At 45.0% G+C, this 21173-nt stretch overlaps 1 protein-coding gene across 1 annotated transcript in view; it reads left to right on the top strand.

The window, feature by feature from the left end:
- The window catches only part of CENPP (centromere protein P), a 118151-nt gene extending 97412 nt beyond the window's left edge, over nt 1-20739 (top strand). Inside the window, exons 7-8 of the mRNA XM_085864196.1 lie at nt 7257-7348; nt 15817-20739. Of these exons, the coding sequence (XP_085720322.1) occupies nt 7257-7298 (42 nt within the window). The 3' untranslated portion in view covers nt 7299-7348; nt 15817-20739. The remainder of the gene's footprint in view (nt 1-7256; nt 7349-15816) is intronic.
- Nucleotides 20740-21173: the final 434 nt, after the last annotated feature.

The raw sequence follows: 21173 nt of genomic DNA, 5'->3' as shown, positions 1-21173 counted from the left end.
ACAGCTGCTGATATCAACAAGGATGTTTGATGCGCGTCTTTTATCGACTTTTAGTTGATGAGAGTATGGATACCGGCGCGGAAATGGACGTTTTGAGCGTTAGCCCATCGTCCTTTTTGCTCTGACCAAGGGCTTGTGCTCCAAGCATCAGCTGCTCGTCATTTCACAAAGTGAGAGCATACTCTCATCAGTGTTTTGTTGATAGTCAATTGTTTATCTTGTCTGCTGACGCACATTAACGCTGGCCTTCATATTATATTGACATAATCCTGCGTTTAAAGGGTTAGCATGGCCTTTTGACTAGTTTTATCGACAACTTGTGTATGGTTTTAAAGTTTTCCAGATAATGACCATTTTTGAAAAGAGAAACGGCCGATTTGGTGAAAACTTAAGTGTGATGATGGCACCGTGGCCAAAACTGGAATAGAATCAAACAGTAAGCTTGAAACCATCACAAAGGTTTACGTGTTTAAAAACATACTTGTGCAAAACTCGAATGAGGATTTACCAAATTTTTATCCTGGAATGCATTTAGTTTCTTTCAGAGACATTGAAGGCACCACTGACGTCTTGTGTGGTCCTAGATGATACATTAGTTATTTTGGATGGTGTCTTGTGTGGCTATACTTTGTACTAAATGCAGAGGTGCAGAGTTTACTACGATATTGTTGTTGTTTTTGTTGTTAACGCTCCATCAAAATGACCGAGCGTGAGCAACTCTCCAGAAGGACACTTGACCGAAGTGAGAAGGGGGTTAACTGAGCCACCAACCTACTCTCAGCATCACTCGCCACACACTCAATTTTTGGAACAGAGAGACTGGAATTGCGAGGTTGAGGAAGCATTGTTCGTAGATAAACGTTGTCATTGCATTTAAAAAGAAACGGATTCCAGTGATGCAAACTGGTGCAACAGGGTAAAAAGGCAACCAGGCAATGCATTATACGACACAGACCGAGTGTCTACATCTTCTTCCTCTTTAAAAGCCACAATTATTGCCGCTTCATTTTGGGGTTGCTTGGGGGAAGGTTGGCTCAGGTCTTTCAGGAACTGGCTGGCCAGGCCAGACATTTGACTGAGGTTAGGGCAGGAATGAGTAATTTGTTCAGGGTGCTGGCGACAGCTCGCCAACTCTTCATGAAGGACACCGTGGGATCTTTAACGTCCACCAACTCATGCTGGCAGACAGGACGTCCAGTTTAACCTCCATTCGAGGGACAACACGCATTGATGAATCACCATGCTTGTAAAACACCGGGTGACAGTTTATCGAAGATCGTTTTACTCGTGGAACGTTTATTTTAAAGTAAATATAAAATAACTTATAATTAATGTCATTGTAATAAATAAATTGGCCATGCACTGCTTCAAACTTGCAACGACCATTAAAGCCTTTCAACGTCAAACCGTCTTTCGTATATAGAACTGTCCGCCCACTGGACGTGCACTAGAACAGCATCCAAGTTGATACAGCTGTCCAAAGCACAGCCTTTAATTGGAGCTTTCTTTCACAAAGCACTTACTGCAGCCAATATGAAAACTAGGGTGTTGCATTTTGGAACTCGTACGAGCAATCAGAGATTGTAGACCCTTGCCAGGATTTGTTTTGTGTGGTGTATTTTGTATGCCAAATAAATGGAAGGATTTACTAAATGAAAGGTCATTAATTGCAAATTACAGGACTAAATTGTCTAAATGGCAAACCTCTGAAAAGGTGAAAAGGGTCTGCAGAGTATAGGGGGTCTTAAAGGGTTTGAATGGTATGAAGGGTCTTCGGGGGTCTTAAGGGCTGTAAGAGGACTGAAGGGTCTAAATGGTCTTTAAAAATTGCAAAGGGTCATCGGGGGTTGAGCCGTCGTACTTGATGGATCTCAGGTCTCTCTGCCACCAAGTTACCATTATTTGTCTTCCCTTTGTCTCCTCTTCTCCTCAGTGTGTTCTTGATGTGTGTCTGCTTGAACTCCTTTATGCAATCAGTGCAGTAATAGCACCACTTCCTACGATCAGGGCAATTTTCCTTCATCTGGTCATGCTAATCTCACACGATTTGAGGTTAGTTTTGAGCTCGTCTTTGTATCGTTTTTTGGGGGTACCAGTTGATCTTTTGCTTTCTGCGAGCTCGCCATAGAGCAACGCTTTGGGCAGATGATGACCCTCCATCCTTACAAGGTGCCCTGCCCAACGCAGTTGAGTTCAGATCGGGTAGGTTTCAAATCCATCCAAACCGCATCAAGACAGGACTTCTGTTCTTGGGACTTTGTCTTGCCAACGAATGTTCAAAATTCTCCGCATGCACCTCACGTGGAAGCTGTCCAAATTCTGCACATTTTGATGAGATCCAGCCTATCAGTGGGAAGCTAAATCTAAACTGTTCAGCCTGGCAGAGGTATGTGCTCTTCCGAGAGTGTCTGTCCAGTTTACTGGATGTTTTCACAATCGATCCACCTGAATGGCCTTGAGGTCCAGATGTCTGTGCTGGTGCACAGCAGCTGAGCTAGTTAACATTAAAATGCATGAAAGTTTGTGGATAAGGTAGGTTTCTATAATCTGGCTCGTAATGCTGATGGGTTCGCTCTGATTTGTAGTCCTGTAGGTGATTAATGTATCAATCATTGGCTGGCGTACTAATGAAATGGAGTACAGTTGATGTCCAAATATATGATGCATGTACATATTTTGGCCAACCGTACACAGTTTGGTGTAAAGTCTACTAGTTTGGCTTCCTCTCGTTTTTACCCCATGCACGTGAAGCGAAAAGCGGTGTTAAGAAATTGGTTCAATTCCTTTTGTCCGTCTGTCTGTCTTATCAGTTTATGATCAAGGAACAACTTATTTAGATTGAATGTTATATTTTGAACACGAATCGAAGCATGAATAGGAAGACGAGTCTTTTGTTTTAACGTAGTTTGGCTTTGATGTTGTCCCGATCGCACATGCGCAGAGAGGAGTGAGGTAATATTTTACTGTCTGGCAGTCAAACAAAATTGAAAATCATTCCAAAGAGGAAACTTACTGTTGTTAAAGGCCCGGTCACACCTTGACGTTTTAGCCAGCGATGGCAACGTATTAAAATGGATGTAAAACGCTGGCTTACTTTGAACTTTTGATGTTTTTTTTTTTAAAGATTCGGACGTATTCATAGCGATTTGGTCTTATGTATAACGCATTGGTAACGGACACAGAACGTTTCGTTGTGTTATAGATAACTTATACCAACGAATGCTGAACCTGTTGTCGGCCTACACAACCGATGCCCAACAATAATCTAACTTAGGCATAGCGCGTTGCATGCATCTCCGACGATGTCGTGACGTAGCCTATTAAAAGGCTGACGCACAACGATTCGAATCATAACTGCCGTAGAAATGGAAGTGTCAACATCGTGATCACACCTTGGCGATCTTGCCAGCGTATGCCGACCGAAGAAAAATGTGTCTAAAACGTTGGGGCACGTCAAATACGGTACGAGTAAGTTTGGTATACGTGAGTCGAACGCTAAAGTACGCTATCATACGTCGTAGTAAGTAGAGTACGTCAAGAAATTTTAAACATGTTCAAAATTTTTGGACGTACTCGGCGTATGACACACTTTCCGCATGCGATGGGGATAAGTTTTACACACGATATGTGGACGCTTACACACGTCCACAAAGGCTACTTATAAGCTACTCATAAGTCGAAACACGTCGCGGTAATGTCTTTTTTACGCGAAACTTATTTCTAACTTATGTTTGACGTGCTTTGAACCAATTCTTTACGTAGTCCCAACACACATCGACGTATGTAGACGTATTCCAATGTCGTCTTCCGGTCGACAAAAAAAATAAATGAACGTGTTTCTAGCTTACAACTGCCATATAAAGACGTGTTCCCAGCGGTTTTGGGAATTGGTATATAAAAATGCTGCTCATAAAAGGGGAACCCAACAGTGTTTTCGAGTCCTTTTTGAGTCGATGTCCATGACAGCAGTAACAGTGTCAGTATCAGTATCAGTATTAGTATTAGTAGTAGTTTGTTCATGTTGGCAGTAGTAGGTGAGTGTGAGGGGGAGGGTGTGGGTTATGATGGATCGTCCTTGCGTCCGCGTGTCCACGGGTAGGAGACATCTTTTCACCATTGTTCGAAGTTCTTCGCGGCTGATTTTTTATGGTGCTTTTTCAACAATGAGCTATAGCTTGTTTTTACGATTTAGGTCTATTCATAACGGGTTGGACAAATGCACAATGAACTAATAATGTGCATAGAGCGCTTTGATTACTTATAGATACGATATACCAACGAATAATTATCGTGAGGCCGGCGTTCACAAACTATGCCCAACGATAGCCTAACTTATCCATATCGTGCGGCAGTTTATCTTTTCCGGTGACGTAGGGTTTGCTATTCATAGGCTGCCACTCAACGATTTAAATGGCTGCATCTCCACTATTGAAAGTAGACGCTTGCGCTCAACAATTGGATTTTTTTTACACTCAACGACTTTTAAACGGTACCACTCAGCTATTTTCATTGTTTACAATGAACGATTTAAATTGCTGTCACTCGCCTTTGTTTTTTGACGCTGGCGCTCGGAAATTTTAATCGTTTCTATAGAACGTGCTAAATCACTCAAACCCCACTATTGAAAGTAGACGCTTGCGCTCAACAATTGGATTTTTTTTACACTCAATGACTTTTAAACGGTACCACTCAGCTATTTTCGTTGTTTACAATGAACGATTTAAATTGCTGTCACTCGCCTTTGTTTTTTGACGCTGGGGTTTGGAAATTTGAAGCGTTTCTTCTGGACGTGTTAAAACGCTCAAACTCGACTATTTTAAATAGACGCTGCCGATGGACAATTGGAATCGTAGCCAAGCTCGACATCGAAGTGTGAACATCCTCGTCATGCCGAAGAAAAGTTTGAAGAATGCTGCAAATAAGTGTCCTGGCCGTGGCCGTGGACGCTGACGCAAGGACGATCCATTATACCGACGTCTTTCAGCCTATGAGTAACTTAAAAGTAACGTCTGTCGATGTGTGGCAACGATCGCGTAACGTGCCAACAACACGTTAATCATAGGTTAGAAATAAGTTTCGGGTACGCTAAACATTACCTCGGCGTGTCTCAACTTATGATTAACTTACAAGTAGCATGTGTTGACGTCTGTCAATGATCGCAGACCGTGCATACAACTTGTGGCCAGCGTAGCGGAACGTGTGAGTCATACGCCGGCAAACGTCGTGAAATTTCAAGCATGAAAAAATTTGAGGACAACCAAAAAGTACAACGTTTAAAGCCAGCGTACAACGACGTATGGCAGTGTTTTTCAGCGTGCTCTCAATGTTATCAAAACTTACCCATAACGTATTCAACGTGTGCCAGCGTTTTAGAAAAAAAAATTCAAAAATCGGCATACGTTGGCTAAAACGTCAAGGTGTGACCGGGCCTTAAGGATGTCACAATGGACACGTACGATAGGCACGAAGAACTAATGCAACGTGTTACGATGATGTAATAGACACTCCGGAAAATTTCGGTAAATTCCGGGGTTATTTTCTTTATACGACTTTTACAATATTTATTTTATTTAAATTTAACTATATACTTGAACACTGCAGAACACAAATCGCCTTCTTGATACTTCCGCGAACCTCTAATTTTGCAGTACACCATGACCCAGACATTCGCGGGGGATACATACCAGAAAAACCCTGTGAATGTTGAAACCGCGAATGTGGGGGCATTAGTTCAATGGAAAATGGGGGGATATGTTCCAGGGATTTCCTGACCCAAGAAAAATCCACGAATGTCAGGGAAAAATCTCGCAGAAATGCTGTGGAAATAGACGAAAATTTGCGAGTGTCGGGAAAAGATCTGCGAGTGTCAGGGAAAAATCCGCGAGTGTTCTGTCATTGTTACAAGGGGGATATCGTTCTCGGTTTGTGGTGGTTCCTGGTTCATGAAAAAGGCCGCAGTGGCGACACCACCAACGTTGGGGAATTGGTACAATCGGGACAAGGGGGATCATGTTTTCGGTTTTAATCGATGTGGTGAGCGATGACATTTTGTAATTAGTCCATAGTAGCTAGCTGCTAATTACATTAATACATATGCTGAACGTCTCCATTAAGATGCGCTGAATGTTTCCATTCTTTAACTCACAGGACATGACATCTTTCATATCTACAGGTCGATTATGCTGAGCGTTTTTAAAATGTAACATCTCAGATGGTGCTGTGTGTAGCAAGATGGTGATTTACACGAAGATGCGCTGATTGTTTCTATTGTGTAATGTCCGTATGTGGCAACCTGGTAATTACTGGATACATCAATAGATGCTGTAAGTAGTTTCATTCTGGAAGTAACTCACAGTGGATGGCCTCGCGGGGAATGACATTACACTGGTGAGACATCCCGTGAAACTATGTTTATGCCGTGAAGCTACAATACAGTACATTACGTACAGTAACGTATGTTTAAAGTGCACATGGTGAGACATCTCACAAAGCTACAATACACATACAGGAAGCAGGTCATGTTCACGGCTTGTGGAAGATATGTTTTTTCGTACGTGCAGTATTGTACTGTATGTACATCCAGCTGCTTTGTGTGCGACTTGTGTAAGATGTATTTTCAAACTGTTATGCTCATGGCTCGTGGAGAAAAAATACCAAAAAAACCTGAATATGCGGGGCAATTTCCCACGAATGTAGGAGCATGTCGCAAATTATCAACCGCGAATACACGGAACCCGCGAATACACGGAACCCACGAATGTTGGAACCACGAATGTCACGATCCGGGTGTATTTCAATTTAAATAAAGTTCAATGGAGTGGTATTCAGAACTGCTTCTGGACTACGACAAAAGCACTAAACTTCCAGATTTATTTTTAAACGATCGTTGAAATCTTTTTTTTTTGTTAGTGATTAAAATTCAATAAGGATTTGTGATTTAAAATCACACTGCGCCGGGTATCCTTTTCTATGGTTGTTTCATGTCTTTGGGAGCACAATTGAAGAGTAGAAAGTGTAGGAGTTAATTTCACAATTTCCTGTAATGTATCTAGGTTGAGGAGGGGTACTGCCTGTTGATGTCCATGTGACAAGCTGGTAGTTAATTCGTGTTATTGACATGTATATCTGTAGTTCGGGGTATTCGTGATTTGCTGATCGACTTGGAATTTTGTTGAAGGGTTGGCTGCATGTCCCAACACTCATCCACAACCTTTTACCATGCCTCACCCCCAAACCCACACCCATACTTTGCACAGGCTCCAGCTGCTTATTCACTGGAGAATCAATGTCACAGCTGATGGCAACGTGATTCCAAAGCTCAAACTCTCGGTCAACACTGAGGCTACAAGTACGTACTTACTGCTGTCCACTTTATCACACAGATAACAATCGGTGAAATTAACATGGAAAAGTGTTTTGGCAGGATATTGGGCCTTGTTTGAATCATTTGTTTTATTTTTGCATTTGATGCCGAAAGCTCAAGAGGTCATCATGCATTTATTACCCGTGAGATAACAATGCAAATAGACGAGGAACGAACGAACATACAAAATTGGATTGAAACCTGAGGACGTAGAATGAGTTTACTCAGTAGGGAACAACAAAGAAATCTATCTTTTTTACTTGAATCTGGAAAAAAGTTGTGAGAAAAGGCGATTATGTAGGGATATTAATATGTGGGGTTACGAAATATGAAAGGTTTTGGGATGTCACCGGAAGCTGATCGTGGGGTGCCACCAAATCTGATTGATCTGATGTCTGAACTATACTCTGCTACTGAGAGTGCTGTGAGGTGTGGTGGTTCCATCTCCAACTTATTTCCAGTTGTTACTGGTGTTTGTCTGGGGTGTGTTCTGGCCCCCACACTTTTCAGCACTAGTACGGACTGGATTCTGTGGAGTATGTCAGAGAGATCTAGCTGTGGTGCATCATTTTGGAGTGTCAAGATCTCTGACCTTCATTTTGCAGATGATGTCGTCATCTTTGGAGACTCTGGACATCCTTATGGTAGCCCTCAAGGCGCTGAATTAGGAGTCGGAGCCACTGGGATTATGAGTTCCCTCATTCAAGACAAAGCTCCAGACTTTCAATGACATCTTGGATGCTGCTATCTTGTCTGTACCTATCTGTGGTGAGGATGTTGAAGTCACAGAGAGATTCACTTTCCTTGGCAGTGATATTTATGTCTCTGCATGATGTGAGCTAGAAGTCGATAGACGTCTGGGTCGGGCCTGGGGAGTCATGGTTTCTCTGGACCATTGGGTGAGGCGCTGTCAATACAAGTCCTTGGCGCTTCCAGTCTTGCTCTACAGATGTGAAACTTGGACTCTGACCAAGGATCTGAGACAAAAACTGAACCCCTTTGGCACCAGGTCTCTTCAGAAAATCCTTGGCTATCACTGGTTGGACTTTGTATCTGACAAACGTTTGCTGAGAGAGACTCAGATGAGATTTGTTACCTGTTTGGTCCATGAGCGTCAGCTGTGGCTGCATGGACATGTGGCTCGTTTTCCTGACGTTGATCCTGCTCACCAGATTCATTCAGTGAGGGAGCCTCGTGAGTGGAGGTGGCCAATAAGCCGACCACGTGCCTCGTGGTTGCAGCAGGTTGATCTGCATCTGAAGGAGATGGGGATGGTCCGGGAATCTGCCTGGGGGATGGACACATGGAGACCACTGGATGTGCCGAGGTGCTTGCTGCCATACCTGACCTGACCTGACCTGTATGTTAGATTACGAGATATGTCGGGTGTTTATGTACTCGGGTTATGAGATGTGTCAGTTATTGGTATGTTGGGATCTGATGCATGTAGTGGTGTTGGTATGTCAGGTAATATGAGGTGTATGTTAGGTGGTTCCATCCTTCAACAAATCATCATAATCCCGATCTTGAAGAAACCCTCATGAGACACAAACAATCTTTATAATTACAGTCGACATGTATGTCTTTTCACCTTTCATTTCCGAAATTGCAGAACGTACTCTTGCCAACAAGTCGCTGGAATTCTTGCACCAGCATTATTTTATTTTATAACCCTCCCGATCCAGTTATTCTGAGTCTGCTCTTCTGAAGTCACGTATTGTTTTGTGCAAGTCAGATCAAGGAGGAGAAGATTGGTAGCATACACTGTGCAGAGAGTTGTGGCTGCCTAAGCAGTCTCCTTGGCTATTAGACACAATCCTGGACGGGTCGCCACTCCGACACAGGCAACCAGCAAGCGAGCACTCGTTTTGCCAACCTCGGAAGGATGACAGGCAGAGTCAACCCCACCTGGTATTAATTCAACAGCCAAGGGGGATTTGAACTCGGGATCCTAGGATCCCAAGCCCACCACCCCAACTTTTAAACCAACACCAGGCATAGATTTGACCATAATATTGTTACGGTTGTGGAAATTCGCATAACACCATAAAGAGTCCTCAGGTGAGATATATCAGTAAGTTCATGTGTAGTTAGCCCAAACCCGTTGTATAGAGTGAATATGTGTGATTCATCCAGGCTGCGACGCTTTGAGTTGGCCATTTTTCTTTCGCTATTGTTATTTTCGACCATTAAGCCACCAACAACGCAAACAGCCACAACCTTTACCTTCACAACTCCATCCCGCAAACATCACTTCACCAACATTCCCAAACGACGCCCGCCAACCACCAAACCACCACCCCAAACCCCCCACCACCTTCGCCTATCTCCTACAACCACCGACCACACCACCAGTCAACACCAAACGTCGTGCTGTCTAGGGCCCGTTCGGCGATTGGTGCCGAACGCATCGAGCCGTGAGCGCGAATGGCGGCCTTTCCAAGGGAGAAATCCGGATCAGGAAGGGTTCACGCCCCTTTTTCTCCGTCCAATGGGTGAGCGTCGGGTGGTATGGCCCCGCCTCCAAGCGCGATGAACGTGGATTCTTTACGAGAGTAATTCGGATCAAAAAGGCTTCATGCCCCCTTTTTTCCGCACCAATGGCTGAACAGAGGGTGGCGTGGCCCCGCCTCCAATCGCGTTTTAATTCTGAAATTTGCATATAGTCTCCTCCTGCGGCCTATAAATACCCGAGCACAAGGAGTTCACGCGGTTGAGTTGCAGGCGGCTGGTCGGGGAAAGTGGAGAGTTCAAGTTCGAGTCAAGTGAAGACGGTGGTCGGCAACGAGGTTGCGGTGTGGGGGTCGCTCGTCTCATTGCGGGACCCAAGCCAGCCAGCCATTCCCCTCTCCCTGAGCATCAGCAATTCCCCCCCCCCCATCCGCGCTGAGATAGTGCCGGGTGGCCCCGTTCCTCCCCCACCCTAAACGTGGTGCCAACAAAACTGCTTGCGCGGAGCATGCCGGAGAGGGTTCGCCGACCATGCCAGGGGCACGGAGTCGGGGTGCAGCTGCGCGAACATTGCGGCTTGCCCGCCATCGCGTCACGAGGACGCGGGTAAGACCTTCTCGGTCTCGTGGACCTGGCCGCTCTTCCAGGATCCACACCCATTTGGTCCACGGACCTGTCTGCCTCCTTGCCTGTGAGGGTGGCTTTCTTTCCTTTTATTTGCTTTTTGGAATGAGTGATGTGGCGCCGAGTCCCGACAAGTAGAACTGTATAAGTGTAAATAATTGCCCCTTTTATTCGGTTGTATTGCATTTGCTTTTGTTGCATTTTCTCTTGGCTGCATACACGTGCTTGTCTGTGTGTGTGTGTAAATAAAGTGCTTACTTGTTGAACTGTTTCCCGGTTTGCTTCATCTCCTTCCTTTTATTGAATCTCCATCTTGCATCACATAAGGGATTGATAGTGGGTTTAATACGCCCGGTAAATAATTGGAACCGTCAAGGTCGACGATAACTCCGCTCGGTTATCCTTGTAGTGCGGAACAAGCCGCTTAAGCGGTTCGTGTCCGGAGTCGACCTGTGGCGTGGTACAACTCCTCGGAACGCTACTCGTGCGAGTACTTAGGTAAATCGACCATTCGGCGATCGGAACCCTATTTCGCGCGGGTAGAATGCAGACTGAGTTGTGGTGAGGTTAAACCCCCACCCGTGACTGGCTCCGGGCGTTAGTTCCCGGAGGGTCACGACTGAATTGTCTGTTCCGGTGGGCGAGGCGGCCGCTTTTGGCTACATGCGGTCATTCGCACACTGGCGGGCGCGATTTCGTAACAATATATTACTTTAGCATCTTAGTTCTCATTTTGGTATCTGTCCCTGCTCTTAGGTCAGGTCAGGTATGGGAGCATGTGCCAGAACAGCGCGTCGCTGCGTCCACTTTCCGCCGGTACTCCAGGGGCATCCGTCTGGCCATCCCCCAGGCAGGCGCCAGGCCCATCCCCATCTCCTTGAGATGATGGTCAACCTGCTGCAACCATGAGGCACGTGGTCGGCCCACTGGCCTCCTCCACTCATGAGACTACCTCGCTGAGAGAATCTGGTGAGCAGGATCAGCGTCAGGAAAACGAGCCACATGTCCATACAGCCGCAACTGACGCTCACGGACAATGCAGGTAACAAATCTCATCTGAGTTTCTCTCAGCAACCGCTCGTTGGACACAAAATCCGACCAGCGATAGCCAAGGATTCTCCGAAGAGATCTGGTACCAAAGGAATTAAGTCTCCGTCTCAGATCCTTGGTCAAAGTCCAAGTCTCGTACCCATAGAGCAAGACTGGAAGTACCAAGGACCAAGAAGACTCGGACTTTCGTCCTCCCGCACAGGTACCGGCAGCGCCACACCCCATGATCCAGTGAATCCATGACTCCCCAGGCCCGACCCAGACGTCTATTGACCTCTGACTCGCAGCCAGCAGAGACATGAATATCACTGCCAAGGTAAGTGAATCTCTTCACGACCTCAACATCCTCACCACAAACAGACACAGACAGGACAGCAGCATCCAAGATGTCACCGAAAGCCTGGATCTTAGTTTTGACCCAAGAAACCCGTAATCCCAGCGGCTCCGACTCCTCATTCAGCACCTCGAGGGCCCCCAAAAGGATGTCTAAAGTCTCCGCAAAGATGACTGCATCATCTGCAAAATCAAGGTCCGAGATCTTGACATTGCCAAACGATGCACCGCAACTTGATCTCTCCGACATCCTCCCTAAAATCCAGTCCATACAAGTGCTGAAAAGTGTGGGGGCAAGTACACATCCCTGACGAACTCCAGTAACAACTGGAAATAAGTCAGAGATGGTACCACCACACTTCACAGCACTCCCAGAGTAGAGTTCAGACATCAGATCGATCAGTTTTGGTGGCACCCCACGAAGACCAATAATCCTCCAGAGGACATCCCGATTCACTGAATCGAACGCTTTACAGAGATCAACATAGGCTGCAAGCAGCCCCTGCCGAAACTCTCCTCTGCGTTCGGTGAGGACACGAAGTGCAAGGATACGGTCAGTCGTTGACCTCTTTGGTGTAAAGCCTGACTGCTCTGGACGCTGGTGCTCAAGCAGATGGTGGCGAACCCTATCAAGAATTATCCGAGCAAAGACCTTGCCCGGCACTGAGAGCAGCGTCACCCCTCGGTAGTTGTTGCAGTCTTGGCGATCACCCTTCCCTTTCCAGAGAGGGACAACAAGGCCCCTCTTCCAGTCAGTTGGGATGATGCCTGTGTTCCAGGCAGAGCACAAAACTGCAAGCAACGACACGAGTGCAGCATTTCCACCAGCCTTGAGAAGTTCAGCATGGATGCCACAGATCCCTGGAGCTTTGCCCCGTTTCAACTGGTTCACCGCAGCCCGTGTTTCCACAAGTGAAGGTGGACCACAGTTGATTTGAGGGTCAGCAACAGGGATTGTAACACCCTTGACGTCCAACTCGACAGCTGGGGGATCAGCCTGGTACAACCGCTCAAAGTAACCGGCCCAGCGGGCCTTCACTTCAGACTCCTCTGTCTAGAGCCTACCACTCTCTGCTCGAACTGCAGTGCTCCGAGGGATGGGCTTGGATGAACGTAATGCGCGAATTCCCCTGTAAGCGGAACGAGAATCACCTGTCCACAGGTGATGCTCTACCCCCTCACAGATTCCTCGCACATAGGCCTCCTTGTCCACCCTCAGTGCACGTACAGTTTTACGCCTCAGCTCCCTGAACAGCTCAGCTCTGCCATTCAGCCTGGCCCTGCGACTCTGGTCAATGGTATCCAGTGTCTCTTGAGAGACAAAATTCTTCTTTGCCCTGCGGTGAGCTCCAAGGCATCCACCGGCAACATCAAGGACGGTGGTCTTGAAGGCGCTCCACAACTCTTCAGGACCCCCCAAAGCACCCAGACCCCCCAAGTGTCCACTCAGCCTGTTCGCAAACTCCTCAGCTACTCTCTCATCCCTGAGATTGGCAACATCCAGCCTAGGCTGGGATGTTACCACTCTCCAGGATTTAAGGTGCAGCTTTAGAGTTGCTACAAGCCTGTGGTCAGTATTGAGGAACTGAGCACTCCGGTAGACCCTGCAGTTCTGGATCATCCTCCAACGACCGTCAATGAGGACATGGTCAATCTCCTTTGCCACACCGCCAGCGTTGGAATACCAAGTCCAGCGATGAGCTTGTGGGCGCTGAAACCATGAACCAGCCAACCTAAGTCCATGACTTCTTGCAAAGTCAAGGAACTTAGTGCTATTCTGGTTCATAGTTCCTGACCCATGGGGACCAACACACACCTCATAACCATCCCTATCAGTTCCAGTCTGCATTGAAATCCCCCAAGACTAGAAGTGTATCTCATCTGGGGCACTGATCAACCACAGACTCAAGTGTGGCGTAGAATGCATCGTTCACGGTGAGATCACTCGCCTCAGTCGGAGCATAAACAGAGACCAGGGAAATGACACCTAAGGAGTGACGAATCCTTAATCTCATAATACGCTCGTTGACTGGTGTTACCTCAATTATCATTGGGGTCAGCTTATTGGACACAGCTACAGCAACTCCTTGGGTATGGTAACCATCAGAGCGACCAGACCAATAGTAGGTGTAACCACCCACCATGATCTCGCCGCACTCCGGTCTCCGAACCTCAGAGAGAGCTGCAATCCCGATGTCCAAACGCTTGAGCTCAGATGATAACAGAGACAGGTGATCATCCTCTCTTAGGGATAAGACATTCCAGGCACCCACCCGAAGGGACTGCCTCAGGTTAACCCAAGGAGACCGCCGTCTGGTGGACGACACCTCAGCACCACTCCGACACACTCTCCCGCAATCTGACCCAGGGATGTTACCCCGTGGTTTCCCTCCTATCATCAAAGATTGGGGGTCCCGAAGGCTTTGCCCCAATCCCGTCATCCGGTGAGCTGCCCTGCGAAGGGAAGCTGCGCAGGAGGTACTCCCACGGAGTGGGTTTTCAGATTTTTTTTGCGTTTTTGCGTTTTGCGGAATGAAGGGTTTTACGGTGGCCGGAGTGCAAATCCTGCCACCAACCTCCTAATAAGAAGTAACCCAATTGCAGGAGGACGTCCGCAGACACAGTTGGGCACTAGATATGGATGGCCGTTGGCTCACAAGGAGCTCCTCCGCCCTTTGACAGGTTTTGTTTTTAATCCTGCTGGGTGTCCATATCCAAACACCCTCCTCACCAGAAAACCTGGTGGGGGAGACGGTTTAGTCGCTGACAACCCGACCATGGAACAGGTTAGTACAGGTTTACATGGTACCTGTAGCAGGTCACAGATCGAACCTGACCTGACGAACCTGACCTGACCTGCTCTTGAATGGTTTAAATCTGATCTTACAGGTTGCACATGTACTGTAAACATCACTGAATATTCATCAGACCCAATCCATCCGTCAGTCAATGTCTTCAGGAATCTGTTATTGGTTCACTTGGCACAATTCTATCAAATTTTAATATCGGCTTTCATTGTTCTGCTGATAATACCCAGATCTACTTGTCCATTAAACCTGATGATGTGCTTCCTTCTTCAACTCTCAATTACGGTCTCTCTGCAAATGAAACATGAATGACCATGATCTTTCTCAAACTCCATGTAGTTGCAATGGACATACAAACCTTGGCTCTCCAATCATTCTAAAAAACATCCGACCCGAGTTGAGAGCGGTACTTGTGGTTCATGTGCTATTTATTAAACCCAAAGGTCTGCATTCTATATAAGATGTTGTGGGATTTTTAACATGCACAAAGCAAAGACATATAGGCTGGCAGGATGGAGGAGAGGGATGCACACTCTCCTCTGAGCTATTCAGCCTGGATTCAAATCACGACCCAGCTATAAACCATCATCCAGGTGTTTTGCATGCCAGGAGATGCATCAATGTGTGTGCGTGCCTCGGATGGATGTTAAACCTGATGTCCTGTACGTCAGCATTAGTTCGTAGACGTCAATGATCCTATGGTTTCTTTTTGTGAAGAGTAGGGAATCTCGCCGGCACCCTGAACAAATAAATTCCTGCATTCTCAGTCGAGTATCTTGCGTCGGATTGGTGACCCGTCCAGGATTGTTACCCCTAGCCAATGAAATGCCTCAGAAGGCTTATGTGCCTAATTGTGTGAGCAGGATAAACAAACAGACATGCTGTGGCTGCCACATTACAATATTGAAGAAGAATTTTATAGACGAGGCTGGTATCTTCTGTAGTTTGTACTTTGTATGTATTCATCATAAATTTCGAAATGAAGGTAAGCATGAGTAGTAAATTTCTCATTCAGGACTTTTTGCAGTTTTGCCGACCAACTATTTAGAGTTTCCAACATACAGATTTACAGGTAACTTCAATAAAACTCTTCCCTCTTAATACTCTTCCCTGCATATTTGATCGTATATTCCTTCAATCCCACTGCTGAGTCACATCATCATCTTTTTTTTTTCTTTTTATGTGCAGGGATTAAGAGAGACAGAAAAGGACTTTTGCAAGATGCACCAAGACAATTCCAGCGACTGCTCAAGCTAGACGGTGTCGAGGCTGCAACAAAGACTTTTGCTCTATTTATCCGTGATTTATAAACCACATACTTCCCACTTTTGTTTTACAGCCTTTTCCTCTGTTGCTGAAATGTATGTTGCATAGCATTTTGTTGTTTCAGAATACAATGACTCTATCATTCCTCAAAGGCTCATAGATATAGGCTTTATACATATGTTTCATTCTGGACAAGGACATATCTCCATTACACCATGTATTGTTCTTTGTTCCAAATATGCTTCACTTTGAGGAAATTTTGCTTCGTGCTTTGTTCCATGATTGAAGAGATGTGTGCAACTGGCTTCAAGATGTCAAAATAACATGCATCACTACTCCTCTGTGTGAATGCAACTGGGGCAGACAAGTTGGAGACTATTGCATGAATTGGGTAAACATCTCTATCTCGATTTACATAATTGTTTCAGATCTTTTTACCCTCGCTGGAGAAGAGGGAATTGCATTTGGATCCGTTTGTCTGTCTGTCTTTTTGTTACTTGGCAAAAAAAAAAAATTGGGGGCAATTATGTTGTTCGCGTGTGTGTGTGTGTGTGTGTGTGTGTGTGTGTGTGTGTGTGTGTGTGTGTGTGTGTGTGTGTGTGTGTGTGTGTGTGTGTGTGTGTGTGTGTCCGCTCAACTCCAGCCCAAACTGCTCAACCGGTCGTTCTGAAATTTTCAGAGATTAATGTCACCGATCCTGCTACGGTCATGCATTGAAGTTTTGTAAAATTTGGTCGACCGAAAAGGTCTACATAGGCCAATAGGACAATTTGAGCCAAATTTTCTGAAATCCTCAAATTTCATCCGATTGACTTGAAATTTGAACAGGATTTACATATCAGGTCATTGAATTCAACCACCTATTACTTTTGAGTTATCCTCGATCAAAAGATCAACATAGGCGATAAGGTCAACCCAAAATAGGCCAAATTTTTTAATTGTTTTGAAAATTGTCAATTTTCATCCAATTGACTTGAAATTTGAAGACCATTTGCATATGAGGTCGCTGAACTCGACCACCTATTAATTTTGAGCTCAACATAGATGAAAAGGTCAACATCAGCCAACTTTCTAAAATCCTCAATTTTCATCCTTCAAATGAAATTTGAAGAGCATTTTCATGTCAGGTCACTGAATTCAACTTCCAATTAATTTTTCAGGTCAAAAGGTCAACACAGGCCTAATTTCTAAAATTTATAGATCGAGCCAAAAACTAAATATATCACTGTATCTCAAAAAGTTGTGGACGAGTGATGACAAAAGGTGGTTGAGTTGAATAGGTGACGAGAACAAGCGAATTGGATTTTGGTTCGGATCCACCCCATCAGTGGGATATAAAACGTAAACTGTTCCACCTGACAGAGGTATGCACTTTACCGAGTGCCATTCCACTTTGTGCTGTTTTGCCAAGTTGTCACTCCATGAGTTTTTCATTTGTTTGACCACACAGAACTTTAGTGTTTTTCTCCACAACCGCTTGTCAGCTTTAGACAAAATTTTCACCCTCGGAGCGACTCCTCATGCAGGATGTTTTTATTGATAATTATGACATCATAGGTCATGTGGTGTGCCAGCCATGTTTGTAAAACAGAAAAGCTTTGCACGTCTTTATCTCTGAAACCACACAAAGGACAAAATTGAAACTTGGCACATTGTAAGTACTCCTCAAAGGGGAATAAGTGTGATTTTTTTTTTTAATGATGTCATCGGTGCCTTCGTTGTGATGTCATAATCGCATATGTAGAACGCTACATCTGATCAGTATGAAAATTGTTGAGGGTCACTGGATAAAATGGTCCACAGAAAAACATTTGATGATGTCATCGGTCATGTGATTTGGCATCCATGTTTTTTGTTTGTTTGTTTGTTTTTAAACCTTCAAAAATCTCTGAAATGGCTGAACAGATCGAGGCGAAACTGTACACGTATGACTGCCTATCAATGAGGAACAAGGTTCACACATTATGTCATAGGTCACATGATTTGGTAGTCATCTTGGACTTACCTGAAAACCTTCAAGAATTTTCTCCAAAATGGCTCGACTGATCGAGTGGAAACATCAGACAAATGTTCCCCAAGCCTTGGGTATATTAGTGTATTCATGAATAATTGCTAAGTCACATGGTCTGGCAGCCATATTGGATTGAGCAGAATCTTTTGAAAAATTCTTTCTCTTAAACTGCTTTATCAATCGCCGTGAAACTTCACAATTACGATCTAGTGGTGATGGGGAATATATATATTGTCGCGGCGCTGGCAGCCAAGGTTAATCCCCCCTCCCCCCCCCCCCCGTCCCGACTCGATTTGTGGTGACAGGCGGTTAACACCGCCAGCCAGGATGGTCAAACTTCTCCCTTGGAGGCCTACAGTCAAGTCTCTCAGAGATTAATGCGCATGCGTGGGAAAACAGTGAAGTGCTGCACCAGGACGGCACAAGGGGGGTTTGTACTTGAACCACATGACAAATACATGGATACAACTTCTTAAAATGAACACATTTAATGAAAATAGACAAATATTTACAAAGGAAAATAATCAATGTAATAATTATAAATTCATGAGGTAAATCAAACTTTAAGTCTAGGCGCCTCTACCCACAGACTTAAATACAGACGAGGGGAAACAAAATAAAAGAAAATCCCTCCTTTATTCTGGTACTTAGCTTGGCCAAGAGATGGACTTTGTGGAACTTGGAATCGAAGCGCTTCTGTTTGCACGTGCAGACACGCACAAAATGGTGCCAAATCGCTCCCTCACAGCGGGACAAACGTACGTCAGGCGATTATTGAGTGGTTTTCAACACCAAGGCTCAGAGACCTCTTGTAGCTGCTTCGTGCATCGATCGTCCTCACCGACCCACTATTTGACATGCACGAGGCTCGGGGATCCATTGCTCACGACCCAACGAAGAGCCAAAGGCCAGCGTCTTGCTTCACCAAGCGAGCCAAACTCCTCGACACGAATACAGGAATTGTGCCGTCTTCTTCATGTGTCGAAGGAAAATCAGCCGTAAGGCCCTGTTCTTACATGCCAGCTCCTAACTACGTTCTTTCTCGACCGTGTGCGTCACTGTTTCCTCCTCCCAGGTGTGGCTTGATTGCACGAAAGGCGGGGCCTCCGCCCACTTGTCACGTTTGGCTAGTTTGACGTCACGCCCATCAATCATCAGCCTCGGGGGCGTGACTTTGCCCGCCTTCACCTTTGGAGGCGGGCTTCTGCCTGCTCGGCACGTTTGCTTGTTTGTTTGTTATCGTGGTTTTGGTTATAAATACATACGGAAAAGTCACAAGGGAACTTATTCTTAATCCCTACACTGCACCCCCGCCCCCCGTGTGGTGACACGTAACACTTTGGCTCACAGTCTTCCTACTTAATTACATTGAGATGTCTCCTTCATGTCCACGGACCAAACAACTCTATCCAATCCTAACTTTCCCATTAAATTCCTCCATCTACCCCCACAACTAACAATATTTTCAATTTCAACCTGATCAGATGCATGGCGTGGCAGCCAGAATGATTTAATTTTTTGAATCTGGGTTCTTTTTGTTGTTTGTTTTTTATTGAATAAGGCTCACTTGGCTGTGCCTGGATGCATTTGAGGGTAGAGTAACAGCTGAAATGTGAATCCTATCCAGGTTCCTGCTGATGACTTCATCTTTGCCTTTTGCTTTTTTGGGTTCCTTCTGATTACTCCAATGTAGGACTGTTCCTATTTGGTCTTCCATTTGATTTGAATTTAATTTATTTTAATCCCATAAAAATGTCATGGGTCAGGGTCAGGTGTTTACATGAGGTTGAGTAGGGTCATTAATATAGCGTCCTAATGGGGCATGCTTACAGTTTGAAAGCATATAAATGCATCAGTTAAATGAACAATGAGTGAGCACAGTGTGTGAGGTCTTTATTTACATGTGGTATGAACTCCACCCCTCTCCCAGCTGAGGGAAGGGGCATCAAACAAACCCACCTATCTATTACTATGGTGAGTGAGTGGTCAGAAAGTTGTTTTTTTCAATGAGGGTTAGTATGTATTATCATCATCATACTATAATTCACCGATTTATGTCCGCTATGGACTCCGAAACGGTTGAACGGATTGTCGCCACTTTCGGCATGCGGTTGCTCTGTGGTTTAATGAACAGCATGGGCTATGTGAGATTGTGCCAGATCGACAGGTTTGGGAAATTTTTGGCGATTTTCTAATTTTTACATTCGTTTGCACGGCGACGTGTGACGTCACCGCTGAGGCGAAATGACGTCATTACATCTGTCGTCGACAGACCGTCACCGCTGAGAGGCGTAATGCCACTCCGAGAAAACAGCGTCTGCAATGTAAAACCCTCTTCTGCACATGCTGACTACCTCAGAAGGTGCATTTGACACAAAAAATGTAACAAGAAACATTGTATCATCATCATCATCTCATCTCTCACACACACATACTATAATTCATCTATTATGTCCGCTATAGACTCCGAAACGGCTGAACGGGTCAACACGGTGTTGATGTACAGCTAGTCTTACACCACTTGTGCATATTATAGGCGTATTATGAAACCTCATTCTTGTTGTCTTCTTATATCCCATTTATACGTGTTTTATTATTGACCAAAAAAAATTAAATCCGTCATTAAATTTTTTTATTATTGACCCAATCACAGCTCGCACTTTATATTATTATATATCATGCCGGAAGTTGTTGAAACTTTACTTCTGTTTCTATTCGAGAAGAGGTCAGAGAAAAAGGTGAAATTTTCATCAAAAATCATGTAAAATCGCCCGTGTGTCAACTTCAAATGAAATATAAAATTGTCTTTGGCTAAGAATGGTGGAAGGACACGAGCTAAGGAAGGTATTTAACAATGTGCAATCTTTTTCAGAATTGAACAATGCCGCCCAAGAAAATATGTCTTTCAACTCCCACTCCAGACAGCAAGCGAAAAAGAACGGCATGACCAGCTGGATGTAACGTCAAACAAAAAACAATCAACCCAAGAAAAGAAGGTGCAGCAATAGACACCCAATTGTTTAACGAGTCATTGTATGTGAAGAAACAACACATTCTTCCAAACCTTGATAATGGCCACAAGTGTGACTTCTGTAAAGCTCTGTGCTGGCCAGGGGAGCGACCTGGCTTCTGTTGTGAAAAAGGCAATTGATTTGCTTGAGAAATTGAAGGATTTGTTGATTCGGAAAAATTTCATTGACCATATATGATGATATAACAATTCTTTGGCTATGGCATCGATAGGCATACATGAACATAGTATGCCAGG

The sequence above is a fragment of the Eptatretus burgeri genome, chromosome 18, assembly GCF_056783735.1.
Source record: "Eptatretus burgeri isolate ZD-2024b chromosome 18, Ebu_testis_v1, whole genome shotgun sequence".
Classification (NCBI taxonomy): Eukaryota; Metazoa; Chordata; class Myxini; order Myxiniformes; family Myxinidae; genus Eptatretus; species Eptatretus burgeri.
The sequence above is the reverse complement of the archived record's forward strand: the minus strand, read 5'-3'. Positions and strand labels throughout refer to the sequence as shown.